The sequence below is a fragment of the Miniopterus natalensis genome, chromosome X (assembly GCF_054644295.1).
Source record: "Miniopterus natalensis isolate mMinNat1 chromosome X, mMinNat1.hap1, whole genome shotgun sequence".
In the NCBI taxonomy this organism is placed as follows: Eukaryota; Metazoa; Chordata; class Mammalia; order Chiroptera; family Miniopteridae; genus Miniopterus; species Miniopterus natalensis.
In genome coordinates, this window is record NC_142103.1 from 26,365,395 (window position 1) to 26,380,874 (window position 15,480).

Here is a 15,480-nt window from a genome sequence, read left to right on the forward strand (position 1 = left end):
GGTTTATAATACTTTTAAGTGAGCTGCTATAATGGTTGAGTAAATACACTACTTTGATAATGAGCATGCATATATACTCATCAAACAGCACTGCTCTAATTTACTGTGAAAACATAAAAGTCAATACAACCCACTCATATTGTTTACATAATAGTAACAATAAAACCAAAATTAAAGACTCCTAAAAATTTTTGATGTTACAGTCACCACTCTACCCTTCTTCTATCACTATAAAAATAAAACAAAATAATAAACCCATCTATTTTGAGGTAAGACTGTGATCTCAAAATAACAAAAGCTCTAACCTTCATTATTTAAATATAATAAAAATTAATAATTAAACCTGCCTTTTTAAAGTAATGACTTACAGTTGGACTTCTTTTTTATCTTGGCTTACCTAATGAATTCCACACACATGTCCCAAGGCTTACAGTAGTTTGTGGGTGAGGATTTTATGCATAAGGAGTGACATGCCATGGTTTCTTATTGGAAATACCGATTGGTTCTCTTGAAAAAATTAAATCACTTTTGAATGTTCAAAGAAACAAGGCTCAATACAATACTTTATTGATATTAAAGATTCATAAGATTTCCAAGGGCAATAAATGGAAAACAAGAAAATTATAAGCCACATTCTGAATTTCTATCATTTGAAGTCACCTTTGAGAATGGTGCTACAATCATCCAAAATATGTAGGATAGATGTACCATGAGCTTTAAAAAGAATATCTTCAAAGCTTTTAATCAGTTTTTTCAGTGATTTGCTTGTTTTCTCAATGTAAGAATGGCTAAGGAAACTCCACCCCATTTTACATAGTGGCCTGTACTAGTTTATATTCCCACTAGCAGTGAATGCGGCTTTTTCTCCACAACCTCTCCAACACTCATTATTACTTGTGTTGATAACAGACATTCTAACAGCTGTGAGGTGGCATTGATGCAGTTGCAATAACCTGGTTATTATTTAATAGGAAAGGAGGAAATGGAAGACAAGATAAAGGCATGCCATTTATACAGCTTTGTCAAAAAGCTGCATTTAACATCCTCCAAGTCTGTTCCCTGCTGATGGATGGGGGAAGGAACTGGACAAAGGTATTATAGACGCTTGGCCAGTAAGGTCTGAGTGATGTGGGAAGGTGCTTACCCATCAATCACACCTGGAAGCAGGCTGTGGCCAGCATGGGAGTGGCCACTGCAAGCTCTGGAAACCTGAATATTTAAACTTCCAAACAAAGAAAGTTCCTTCTCTTCTCTCTCTGGTGCATGGGTTCCTGGCTCTTCTGTAGCAGGGATGTGCTCCCCTGTGCCCAGGTCACACACAGCCATGTGGGACTCCGCAAAATAGACTAATTGGCTTTAATTAGCTTGGATGTTGAACCACACCCAGCTGCAACAGAATGGAAGCTCTGGACACTGGCCTTGCTTCTGGTTCTGCTAGAACCCCAGCTGCACCTTTTCCAGGACTGGCTAAAGGGACAGTGAACTTTGGAACCTGATAAATGGAACTTCATGCAAAGAAAAGCCTTTTTTACATCTCATCCTCCTGTGGGGGCTTCTGAAAATTCTTATTTCAGTGGTACCCCAAGAACCTCATTCCCACTCATGTCTGGGAAATCTGGCCCATTAACTCCTCCTGCAACAGTATCTCATTGTAGGTTTTCTTCTTTTTTTCTTTTTTTATTGAGTCTATTGGGGTGACATTGATTAATAAAATTATATAGGTTTCAATTGTACAATTCTATAATATACCATCTGTATATTGTGTTGTGTGTTCTCATGTGTGGAATCTAATGAACAAAATAAACTAATAAACAAAATAGAAACAGACCCATAGATAGAGAACAGACTGGTAACTGTCAGAGGGGAGGTGGGTTACAGGACTGGGTGAAAAAGGAGAAGGTATTAAGCAAAAAAACCCACACCAAACAAACAAGCAAAAAAACCTCATAGACAGACAACAGAATGGTGATTAATAGATGAGTAGGGGGGGTGGTAGAAGAGGGTATAGAGAGGATAAATGGTGATGAAAGGAATCTCGTAGTTTTGATTTGCATTTCCCTAATAGCTAGTGAAGTTGAGCATCTTTTCATATATCTGTTGGCTATTTATATGTCTTCTTGGGAGAAGTGTCTGTTCAGGTTCTCTGCCAATTTTTTAATTGGATTGTTTGCTTGGTATTGAGATGTAGAGTTCTTCATATATTTCGAATATTAACCCCTTGTTGAATCTGTTGTTTGCAAATATCTTCTCCCATTCAGTTGGTTGCTTTTTGTTTGATTGGCGGCTTCTTTTGCTGCACAGAAGCTATTTAGTTTGATATAGTCCCACTCATTTATTTTTGCTTTTTTGTAAATTTATTTTTATTGTTGACAGTATGACAGATGTCCTCCATTTCTACTCCCCTTTGTCCCCCACCATGCAGCCCCAGCCCCACCCCAGGCCTTCACCACACTATTGTCTGTGTCCATGGGCTATGCATATATGCATATAAATTCTTTGGTTAGCCTCTTCTCATCCCCCTCAAATCCCTCTCCTCTGAAATCTGTCAGTCTATTCCATGCATCCATGTGTCTGTACCTATTTTGTTTGTCAGTTTATTTTGTTCATTAGATTCTGCATATAAGTAAGATAATGTGATATTTGTCTTTCTCTGACTGGCTTATTTTGCTTAGCATAATAACCTTTCTTCCCTAGCCTTTGAGGTCAAATTCATAAAATCTGCTGTGAGACCAAGGTATATAAGTTTAGTACCTATGTTTTCTTCTATGTAACTTATTGTTTCCGATCTTATATTTAGGTTTTCAATACATTTTGAGTTAATTTTTATATATGGGCACAAACTGTAATCTAGTTTCTTTCATTTCCACCTTTCCAAGCACAATTTATTGGAGAGGCTTTCCTTTCTCCATTGTAGGTTTTTGGTTCTGTTACAGCCACTATTCTTAAAAAAAATAAGAATAGATTTATCATATGAACCAGCAACCCCTTGGCCCTGGGTATCAACCTGAAAAACTAGAAAATATATTTTTTTTGGCAAAGATATATGCACCCTTATGTTCATTGCAGCATTATTTTCAGTGGCGAAGTCATAGAGACATCGAAAGTGTCCTTTGATAGATGACTGCATAAAGAAGGTTTGGTACATATGTACAATGGACTACTACTCAGCCATGAGAAGAGATGAAATACTGCCACTTGTGACAACATGGATGGACCTTTAAAATATCATGCTAAGCAAAATAAGTCAGACAGAAAAAGTTAAGAACCGTATGGTTTCACTTATATGTGGGATATAAAACAAAGTAACAAATGAACAAACAAGAAAAACGAACAAAAATTCATAGGCACAGACAACAATATAATAGTACCAGAGAGAAGGGGGGTTAGAAAGGGTAAAGGGGGGTCAAATGAATGGGGGGACAAAAGATGATTTGACTTTGAGTGGTAGGCACACAATGCAATATACAGACCATGTAGCATAGAAATGTATATTTGAAACCTATATAATCTTATTAAACAATGTCATCCTAATAAATTTAATAAAAATAATGGCTAAAAATGATCTATATCTAAATTTGAGTTTTCTATGGAAAAATGAAATTGATTTTTAATTTGTTTCTTAGTAAGGTAAAGAGCTTTGGCAGCAATTGTTTTTCATACTGACCAACTAACATCTCCTTGTTAAACTGTTTATTTGGAAATAATTCCAAACATACAGGAACATTACAAAAATAAAACTATTTCAAAGAACACCCATATATCCTTTATGCAGATTCATCTAATGTTAATATTTTCTCCCCTTTGCTCTCTTTCTTGGTAGATAAATAAAAGTTTTATGAACTATTTGAGGTTAGGTCACATTAGTCACAGCCCTTTAACTGTAAATGTTTCTTCATGTATTTCCTAAGAATAGCGATAGTCTCTTACATAATCACAGATTCATGGCTTTTAATTGAACTTGAACAATAGGAAACAGCTTACCATCAGTAGTTTCGTCATCTCCAAAATGCTGTCTGTAGAAGAGCATCAGTTCAATGTTGTAGCATTTGTAGATGACCACGAGTAGCACAAGGAGGAGGATGATTGCTCCCACGCCTCCTGCAAGCTCAATTTTATAGATTAAATCTGGAAGAAACATAATAAACAGGAAAAGGTAATAAAATCAGTAATACTTGAGATTGTCTCATAATTCTGGTCTGTAATATGTACAACCCATTCTGTTTTTCTTTCCAGAAGATTCTTGCTTAATGCAGTAAGTGGCTTTGTTCTTAGTACATTTGTGTAAATAAAATATTTGTAAAATTTACTTTCTTCTAAAGACTGGAGTAAGTTTACTCTTGAAAGTGATAAGTCTATATGCAAAGGAATAGTCACTCCCAATTTGTTTTTAACACATGTGAATCTCACATATATACTTTTGATTTAGGTGTGTTTCAGGAAACTATTAGAGCTGCCTTTTTCTGGGTCCAGGGCCAAGATTTTGTCTTTTAAATCTCACTGGCTTAGAAAGATTACAATCTAGTACTTTTCAGGCCACAGACCCTATTCTCCTACGGAACAGTATCATAAAATTATTCTCAGAATCGAATAAAATCTAATGAGCTTGCAGGATTTAACTGCTTAATTTAACCCTAGGAGAACATAATCCAATAGAAGGTAAGCAAGGGAAATTAGCGTATCCATTTCCCCTACTTATTTGAATAAATGACTATAATATGTATGTGATATAATATGCCCAGAGAGGCTAAAAGAGAATGAAAATGAAATATCCAGGCTAATCACTTGGCCTATTCAGCTAACATCAGGCTACCTGATAGCAGCCTCAGGCTGCTCCAGTGGGGCACCCCTAGACCTCTTGGAGTTAGAATGATGAAATCAAAACATAATGGAAGGACACATGATGTATTCCAGGCTCAGGGAATAATGACTTGCCTGTAGCTTAGTTAGTGATATTAACAAATCTAGGGCATATCATCAAAAGAAGGTATAGTACCATGGAATTAAGAGAAATAGGAAGTCAGAGGAGAATTAATAATGTGAATTCAGCAATGTCCAGAGTAGAAATACTGAATCTGAAAGACACCAAAATACTACAGACATATTTTCCACTGTGGGATAAGGACATTTATTGGTCTCAACATAATATAGATAAAATTGACTAAATGATTAGCTAACCTCCACTTAATCTAATTGCATAATTACCAAGGACTCTTTTATTCCTAATTCAGTTTGCCACATAACTAGAAACTGGAAAAGGGAATGCCATTCTAGTTTATACATCAGTTACTTATGAGTTTGGTTGGCATCCACCAGCCTCCCTGAATGGATCAATTCTGGGGAATTGCCAAAATCAAATTTATGACCATGACTGACTGCCACTCTTTAAGGTTTCTTGACAATCATATCATCAACCTTCCCCTGGGAATGTCCCTTGTTTCTATATAAGCTTATTACTTAAGAGAAGTTAGTCATGTTCAACATAACAATTAAGATTAATATTAAGAAGAAAAAGATAAACATATATAGTATACACTACACTATAAGTAATATATATTATGGATTAAAATTTTTTCAAGTACTCTACTATCTATTCTCTAATTAATCCTTGAGGGCAAGAATTGTTGGTCTAAATTTATAGGTGAAGATTCTGAGACTCGGTAGTTAAATTCACTTACCCAAAGTCATACACTTAAGAAGTGTCCAAGATGGGACTTTAGCTCAGGTATCTTAACTTCAAATTCAAGATTTTTTTATTACACCACAGCTTTATAAGTTCCATCCTGGAAAGTGACATAGGAAATTCTTCTCCCTGTTTCTCTATGTTGTTAATGCTTCTCAAGAACACATGACTTACAGTGAACATTGGTTCCTCTGCCCTTTCAATTTTAAAGAAGTTGAACTACAATTCACCAGATAGAAACACAGGACTGAGTGGATCTCAGGCACTTCATTAGAGGGTACTGAAGAATCCTGTAGCTGTACCATAGAGGAAGGAGGGGCTTCCTAGCATTCAGAATATGAAGGAAAGTTTTAGGCTTTTTGAGGAGAAAGGAAATTTGGTCTTAGGAAAGAGGTGGAGTGAGAGGAGACAGTGGTAGGCAGAGATAGCATGGGTAGTCAAGAGAGTCACTGAGTGGAAAGGTAAGAAACATAAATAAATGTCACTCTTTTTGAGTAAGGTGAGAAGGGGAAGGGTTAGAAAAAGAAGGGAATGGATCTGCTGTGAGGAACAAAATATATTAATAAGGAACATTATGAAGGGATGCATAATGAGATAGGATAGGAAATTGGAATCTATCTCTCTACTGCCTGCTGTGCAATGTGGTCATTTTGAAAATTAAGCCACAAAATTTTAGGTTAAAAAATCCTACCACACATTAACTCTGCCTCTTGCCCTCTCTATAGAAAGTGGTTCCCCAAGAATGACTCCCTGACTCTATGTGGGTGGTAAGACAGGCTTGCTTATGAAACCTCGTGGGGCTGCAGTATCACGGTCTTTGCTTGTTTTCTCACTGTCTTACATCAATTATGCATTCTTAACAGCCAGTGTTAGATCGACAGAGCAATGGGATTCTTTTGTTGTTGTTATTCTAAAATCTGACTTCTTTTTGATCTTAGGGCATGGATTGATTTGATTCAAAATGTTTTCCTACTATAAAATGCTCATTTTATGTTTTAAAATATTTGGTCCCTCTCTCCCTCCTCTCCCTCCTCTCTCTCTCTCTCTCCCTCCTCTCTCTCTCTCTCTCTCTCTCTCTCTCTCTCTCTCTCTCTCTCTCTCTCTCTCTCTCTCTCTCTCTCTCGTGTGTGTGTGTGTGTGTGTGTGTGTGTGTGTGTGTGTGTGTGTGTGTGTGTTTGGCTCTCTTTGTGTCTCTTTCATCAGAAAAGCTTTCAACTGTTTTCGAAGTCACTGAATAGGAATTTTTCAGCAATTTCTACATTATTTACAGGGTAAAGTTGCTACTGGGTAGATGGAAAACTTCAGTAGCAGGAACAATTTGTGCTCCCAAGTAGCAGACACTTTTTTTCAGCAGTAAATTTATGGAAGAAAACTGTGATGTGAAAAGTACCTTTGTGGTTTTGGGGTCCATTTTATAAAAATCTCATTGAAAGATATTACCTAATGATGGCTATTTATGTTGAAAACTGTGGACCTAGTTCCTGAGACTCAACCAGTATTCTTGCATTCAGCCCAGGCAGTCACATTAACAGGGAAACATGTATCCTATAATCAGAGGGCAGAATTGCCATAACCCAGAGGACATCTGGCTTTTCTCTTGTCTTCTGTATTCAACTGCCATTGTACATCTCAGAAGGGTCTATACTTCTAGAGATATTTCCTGACTGAGAAAATGAAAGCCATTTTATTTGCGCTCTGTTTTGTATACACTTCACAAGAATAGCTACAGCCAGAAAAGCAAATATATATGGGATTGTAACTTTTCCTAGGCAACTAAAGTACAACTGTAGTTCATTTTAACCTTCTTAGTTTGAATCCAATGATCTTTTAACTTTGAATACAAAGGTCAGACATTATACACTGGGACAAATAGCAGCTGAAGCCAAGGGACTGGAGAGAGGGAAGGTTAGAAATGTTTTGAGCTTGCTCATAAGTTGGGAATCAGGTTAGGAGATCTCATCTGGGAATTTCTTAGAGAGGTTGGGGTTTCAAGCTGGAGCAGTAGCACTGGGAATGAAGGGGGGAGAGAGAGAGAGAGAGAGAGAGAGAGAGAGAGAGAGAGAGAGAGAGAGAGAGAGAGAGAGAGAGAGGTTTCATGTTCAGTGATATACTTAACTTTGTTGGAAGGAGAGTATGCACAGAGAAGGAATAATTATCAGAATTTCTTTCACATAAGTTCAGAGTCTTGGTTCACCAAAAGAAAAAAGAATTAGAATGACCACCCTACTGAAATGTTAGTTGTACTTATTGTCATATAGTTCATCAGAGAATGAGGTAGTACATGTAGAAGATGCATAGGTAAGGCGTCTTGCTTGGAGAAAGCCAAACCCTGTTAATTAGATATGTTAGACATGAGTTTTCATTTTGATATCACATTGCTTGTTTGTTTGTCTCCTCCCACCCCAGCACTAGGATGTAAACTCCATGAAAATAGGGACTTGTTCTCCTTATTTACTGCTATATCCCTAGTGCATAGAACATAATAAGTGCTCAAAAATATTTGTTGGGTGAAAATGCTCTTCCTAGAGGACCAGCACAATAAGGTGGTGGATGGATAATAAGGATTGGTAAAGAGAACCCTCTTTAGTTTATCAGAGGATTCATCAAGTGCTTCTTCTTCATAATCAGAACTTAGAGCATTTTTTATATTTGACTTATAGCTCGTCAGAAGTTATTGCTCTGTAAAACAAGCCATACTCATATTCCAGGTGGAAAAACTACAGCCACTGAGGCTAGGGTATGATGTGATAAACCTTGAAATGTTCATCTCCAAAGGAAATATCTGAAGTTTTACAAGACCAGCCAAATCTTTCTTTCATTAAAAATGTTGGAGTATAGCCATAGTGAGCCCCTAAGGAAACAGAGTAAGGGAAGATGAACTTAATCTTTCTACAAAGCACAGTGAAAAAATTTAAGTGCTACCTAAAACAGAGTGAAAATTGGTATACTGTGAGTAAAAAAGTTTTTTGTCTATATAATGTTTCAAAAAAGGTAGAGACTAATATTTAAAAATCAAGTGATTTCATATCTAGTCTTTCAGCTTCACTTGAAGACTTTGAAGTTCTTATATCCCTGGTACACACTCCAGCAAGCATGGCAATAATCTAGAAAAGAGTAGTGGCTGCCTCTTTAAAGCAAGGCATATATTCTGTAGCCTGTGTTTTGTTATTTCTACTATCCAGCCCTCATTTTAAAAATGGTTCAATATCTGCCTAGCCCCTGAGGTATTTTAGTTTTCAACCCACAATCTGAAAAATGAATGTCTTTGAAAATAGAATGCACTTAGATAATTCAGGGCAGACACTAATCAAAACAAAATCACAGATAACGACTCTCTTTACCAATCCCTGTTATGAATCCACCACCTTATTTTGCTGATCCTCTAGGAAGAGCATTTTCACCCAACAAATATTTTTGAGCACTTACTATATTCTATGCACTAGGAATATAGCAGTAATTAATGCAGAACAAGTCCGTGATTTCATGGAGTCTACATTCTAGTGCTGGGGGGGGGGAGAAGAAGCAAACAAATAATTAATGTGATATCAAATAAGTAACAAATATAATAAACAGAAATAGAGCCAATTTAGATGAAAAAGAAAGCATGATGTGTAGTCCCTCAATAAATGAGTGGATCAAGAAAATATGGCACATATATATATAATTTGTTGGGTGAAAATGCTCTTTCTCTTTCCCTCTTTCCTCTGAAATATGATCGTCTGTTGCATGCGTAAATGTCTCTGGATCTATTTAGTTTGTCAAATTCTTTTGTTCATTAGCTCCTTCTTAAAGAAGACCCTTCAACATTTCCTGTAGTGCTTCAACATTTCCTGGTGGTGAACTCCTTTAGCTTTTTCTTATCCATGAAGCTCTTTATCTGACCTTCAGTTCTAAATGCTTGCTTTGCTGGGTAGAGAATCTTGGTTGTAGTTCCATGTTTTTCATCACTTTGCATATTTCTTGCCATTCCCTTCTGGCCTGCAAAGTTTCTGTTGAGAAATTAGCTGACAGTTGTATGGGTGCTCCCTTGTAGGTAACTAATTGCTTTTCTCTTGCTGCTTTTAAGATTCTCTCTTTGTCTTTAACCTTTGGCATTTTAATTATGATGTCTCTTAGTGTGGGCCTCTTTGTGTTCCTTTTGCTTGGGACTCTCTGTGCTTCCTGAACTTGTAAGTACATTTCTTTCCCCAGGTAGGGGGAGTTTTCTGTAATTATTTTTTCAAATAGTTTTTCAATTTCTTGCTCTCTTTCTTTTCTTTCTGGTACCCCCATAGTATGAATCTTGGGACTCTTGACGTTGTCCCAGAGACTCCTTACACTATCTTCATATTTCTGGATTCTTTTTTGTTATTGCTCTTCTGGTTGGGTGTTTTTTGTTTCCTCATGTTCCAAATTGCTGATTTGATTCTCAGCGTCCTCTACTCTACTGTTGATTCCCTGTAAATTATTCTTCATTTCAGTTCGTGTAAGCTTCATTTCAAATTGGCACTTTATTATGTCATCGATTTTCTGTTGTTTTTGTAATACTCTTACTAATATGGTTGAGCATCCTTATAAACAAAATTCTGAACTCTGTATCTGTTAGCTTGCTTGGATCTATTTTATTTAGTTCCTTTTCTAAATATTTCTTCTGTTCTTTCCTTTGTGACATGTTTCTTTGCCTCCACATTTTGGCTGCTTCCAGGTGTTTGTTTCTATGTATTAGGTAGAGCTGCTATGTGTCCTGTTTGTAGAGTGGCTTTGTGTAGTAGGTGTCCTGTAGGGTCCCGTGGCTCAGCCTCCCCAGTCACCTGAGCTGGGCCTTCTAGGTGCTCCCCTGTGTGGGCTGTGTGCACTGTCCTGTTGTAGTTGACCCTTGGTTGCTGTTGGCATCACTGGGAGGAACTGACCCCCAGCCAATCAGCTGTGAGGACCAGCTGCAACTACAGCGAAAGAGCTGCTGTGCTGGAGACACCCCTATGGAGCAGGATTTACTTCAGTGGAGCTTTAGTGTTCACCAAGTGCGCCCCTTGAGTGTCACTCGTGGATGTAGTAGGGTTGTAATCCAGCGTGGTTGAGTCTGACCACCAGGTGCACTATCTCTGGGGCCTCCCAGAAGGTACAAAGTCAGCCTCTGCCAGTGCCTTGCGCAGGGCCACCGAGCATGAGCTACACAGCAAACCATAGTTGGCTGCTACTTGTGCTGGGATTGGCGTTGCCCAGGAGAGGCCAAGCTATGAGCCAGTGCGGCTGCTGCTAGTGCCAGGCCTGGGGCCACTTATCAAGCCGTATGGGGCCTGCTGCTGCTTGTTTGAGAGATTTTAGGAAAGTCCTAAGCATGAGGCTCCGGAGGCCACTTGCACAGAAAAGCCCCTGGAAATGGCCTGGATGAGCTGCAGGTGGGGAGGGGCGGGGCCTCCGGGAATCACTGGGGTGAAGTGAAAGGTGTGAGTCGGGTGCTGGCGATTCAAACATGGCGCCTGCCTGCCGGCCGTGTTCGGGGAGGACTCACCACAGGAGCCATGGCCTCTGCCAGCCCCTCTGCCTGGAGGAAGCCACCCCTCCACCTCTCGCCCTGACTGCAGGCAGGTTAGTTCCTCCCTGAGTGTCCCAGGTCCTTTCAAGCTGCTGCCCGGCGCTGGGCTCAGAGGGAGCGTCCGAGCGAGTCCGTGCCGGGCCCTTTGAGAGGAGCTGCTGGGGCTCCCGCAGCCTCCGCGACCCTCAGGGACAGTACCCGCTGGTTTCACAGCCCGGAGTTGTGGGGACGTCTCTTCTTGGCCCTGGAGCCCTGGGCTGGGGGCCTGCTGTGGGGCTGGGACCCCTCCTTCCTCCCTGTTTTGGGAAACCTCAGCCGCTGAGATTCCCTCCCGGTTTTAAACTGCTGGCGGGTACAGCTGTTACCTATGCCACCATCTTGTTTCCTCCCACTGTGTGATCTTGTGTTGATTAGTGTCTTCCCTAGGTTATCTAAGTGCATATTATATATATATATATATATATATATATATATATATATATATATATATATATATAAAATGAAACATTATTGAGCCTAAAAGAGAAGGAAATCCTGTCATTTGCTGTAATATTGAGGAACCTGAAGGGCATTATACTAAATGAAATAAGGCAGAGAAATATAAATACTATACTGCATAGTATCACTTATATGTAGAATCTAAAAAAATGCTGGCCAGGCCGGGTGTGGCTCAGTAGTTGAGAGTCCACCCAGGATACAGGCGAGAGGGGTTTGATTCCCAGTCAGGGCACATGCCCGGATTGTGGGCTAGGCAGCCGATCAATGACTCTCTCATCACTGATGTTTCTCTCTCTCTCTCCTTTCCTGTCTCAAATCAATAAAGATATATTAAAAAAAAAAAAAAAGCTGGAGTCATATAAATAGATAGTAGAAAAGTGGCTGTCAGGAGCTGGATGGTGGGGGAGGCAGTAGGAGAATGTTGGTAAAAGGATACAAACTTTCAGTTATAAGATGAATAGGGTCTGAGGATCTAATGTATAACATGAGAACTATAGTTTATAACACTGTATTGTATAATTAAAATTTGCTAAGAGTCTAGAAAATAAATATGCTTACAAAAAAAAATAAACATGTGAGGTGATAGATGTGTAAATTACCTCAATGGGGGAAATTATTTCACAATGTGTATGTATATAACGTTGTCACATTGTACACTTTAAGTACCTTATAATTTTAGTTGCCAATTTTACTTTAATAGGGCTAAAAAGTTTTAAAATAGAGTGATGGGTAATATTATTTTATAGAGGGTGGCCAGGGAAACTCTATCAAGTAGGTAATATTTAAGTAGAGACCAGTATGAAAAGAGGGAATGAGCAATGGGAATAACTTAGGGAAGAATGTCCTAGGCAGAGGAAATACAAAGAGCAATGACCATGAGCTGGGACTGTGCTTGGTGAGCATGAGAAATTGAAAAGTTGCTAGTGCATGTGATGTTTGAGGCAGATTGAGGTGATAATGAGATCAGAAATTACAACAGATTGTGTCATGCCTTTTAGGCCATTACAATAATTTGGGATTTTATTCTAAGTGTACTAGTGAGGCTACTGTAATTGGAGGGTTCTGATTAAAGGACTAATATGACCTGAATTACATATAAAAGGATCATTCTGGCTGCTGTAGTAATAGACTGTAAGGGAAGATGGGGGAAGCACAGAGACCAGTTAGGAGGCTATTGCAGTGAGCTGGCAATTGATGCTTTTGGCTCAAAACAGGGTGGTAGCAGTGAAGGTGGGGAAAGTGGTCAAAGTATGGATATATTTTGAACACAAATCCATGAAAGTAGAGCCATGAGACTTGCTGGTGAACTAGATATAGCATATGAGTAGAGAAAAAAAAGTTAAGGATGACTCCAAGGATTTTGGACTGAACAACTGGTAGTATGTTGACAGCAATACTACCAGAAGGAAACTGGAGGATCAGGTTTATAGAGAGAAGAAATCAGAAGTTCTGTTTTAAACAAGTGAAGCTTGATATGTCTACTAGTGGAGATTTTTAAAACAAAAGTTGGCAAATATTTATACACCTCTACTGAATTCCAATGCCATATTAATGAGATTTTTAATAGTTATTGAGTAAGTAGTTAGGTATACAACTTTGGAGTTTAAGCAGGAAGTTCAGGCTACAAAAATAAATTTGTGAGTTGTCAAACAATAAATGATAAAAAAAAAGCCTTGATATGGAGATGAAATGAAATCATCTAAGCCATCAACAAAATGAAAGGACAACCCACTGAATGGGAGAACAGATTCACAAATGATACATCTGATGTGAGGTTAATATCCAAAATTTATAAAGGACTTTTAAACTCAAGACCAAAAAACAAAACAATACAATTAAAAAGTGGGCACAGTACCTGAATGGACACTTCTCCAAAGAGGACATACAGATGGCCAATAGACATGAAAAGATGCTTAACACCTCTAGTCATTAGAGAGATGCAAATTAAAACCACAATGAGATATCACCTCATATCCTTCCACAATGGCTATCATCAATAAATCAATAAACAAGTGCTTGCAAGGATGTGGAGAAAAGGGAACCCTCATTCACTGTTGGTGAGAATGCAGATTGATGCAGCTACTATTGAAAGCAGTATGGAGTTACCTCAAAAAATTAAAAAATGTAATTGCTTTATGACCCAGGGATTCAATTTCTAGGAATATTTTTAAAGAAACCAAAAAGAATGATTCAAAAAAATATATGCGCCCCATATGTTTATCACAGTGTTATTTACAATAGCCAAGATTTGGAAGCCCAAGTGCCCATCAGTAGATGAGTGGATAAAAGAGCTGTGGGACATTTACACCATGGAATACTACTCGGCAGTGACAAGAAGGAAATCTTACTCTTTGCAACAGCATGGGTGGACCTGGAGATTATTATGCTCCATGAAAGAAGCCAGCCAGAAAAAGACAAGTACTGTGTGATTTCACTCATATGTGGAATCTAATGAACAAAATAAACAAGCAAACAAAATAGAAACAGACTCATACATAGAGAACAGACTGACAGCTGTCAGAAGAAAAGGGGGTTGGGGAGCTGGGTGGAAAAGGTGAAGGGATTGAGAAAAAAAGAAAAAAAACTCAGACACAGACACCAGCATGGTGATTACCAGAGAGAAAAGGGAGGGGAGGGAGGTAGAAGAGGATCAAGGAGGGAAAAATATTGATGGACGGATACTTGACTTTGGGTGGTGAACACACTACACAATATTCAAATTATGTATTATAGAATTGTACACCTGAAACCTGTATAATTTAATTAATTAATTAATTAATTCACCCCAGTAAATTCAATATAAAAATAAATAAAGTAAATGAGAATAGGGGACCTAAACCCTGGGAAACTCTAGTATTTAGAGATCAGGAAGATGAGAATTAATAGTATTCACAGGTATTCATGATTTAAACACTTCCTTGCAGAAGCCATGGGAGGTGGCAGTTTTATGGTATAGCTTGGATTCTAATGTTAGATTATTAGAAATTTTAAGGGCTGCTAGTGGTGGCTTTACTTAATAAAAGAGAAATGGATTTGTTTTATAACTTGAAATACACCTATTTCTATCTCCATTGACTGAACGAAAGGAGTCCCATTATTTATTTTTCCTCATAGCAAGTTTTTAATTATAACACTATATATCTTTTGTGCATTTTAAAAAATGTTTTTCTTTGCACACTCACTGCTCTGGAGACTATAAGCCTCACATAGACTTGGGGATCTCTATCTTATTCAGAGCTCTATTCTCCAGTATCTGCACAATGCTTGCTATACATGCACCTCAGTAATAAAAGGGAACTTTCTTCATTCATTAACCAGAATGGGCTCTGAGTGTCTATTAGTTGCCAGACACTGCCCAAGTTGCTGAGGATAGAAAAGTGCATCACATCCTGGCTTAGAGGAATTCTGAGGCTAATATAAAACTGAGATGGACAGGAACAAAATAATTCTTGCTGCAAGGTATCTAGATATGATCAATGTCTGCCCTTCATGTAGGTGGACTAAATGGTTGCCTAGTGCATAGGAGAACTTATCCAAATTCTGTATAATAGCAAACCATGTTTGAACATGTTATATTTCACACCATATCTTTATCATTTTAATCTCAAAGTAACTCTACAAGTTAGATATTATTGCCCCTATTTTACAAATGAGTAAACAAACAGTTCAGAATGTCTAATCAGACAAGTTAGTCCTACTGAACCAGGTAGCTGAATCAGTGGATGAAGTAGGATCTTGTCAACCAGGGTCTCCTGACTTCACTTTCCATATTACACTCCTTTGTACT

General features: G+C 38.2%; 1 protein-coding gene across 1 annotated transcript in view; it reads right to left on the bottom strand.

Annotated features, from left to right (window-relative positions):
- IL1RAPL2 (interleukin 1 receptor accessory protein like 2) overlaps window positions 1-15,480 on the bottom strand; it is an 892,733-nt gene that overhangs the window by 26,934 nt on the left and 850,319 nt on the right. The window contains exon 9 of the mRNA XM_087813552.1: window positions 3,982-4,125. Coding sequence (XP_087669678.1) covers window positions 3,982-4,125 — 144 coding nt within the window. The remainder of the gene's footprint in view (window positions 1-3,981; window positions 4,126-15,480) is intronic.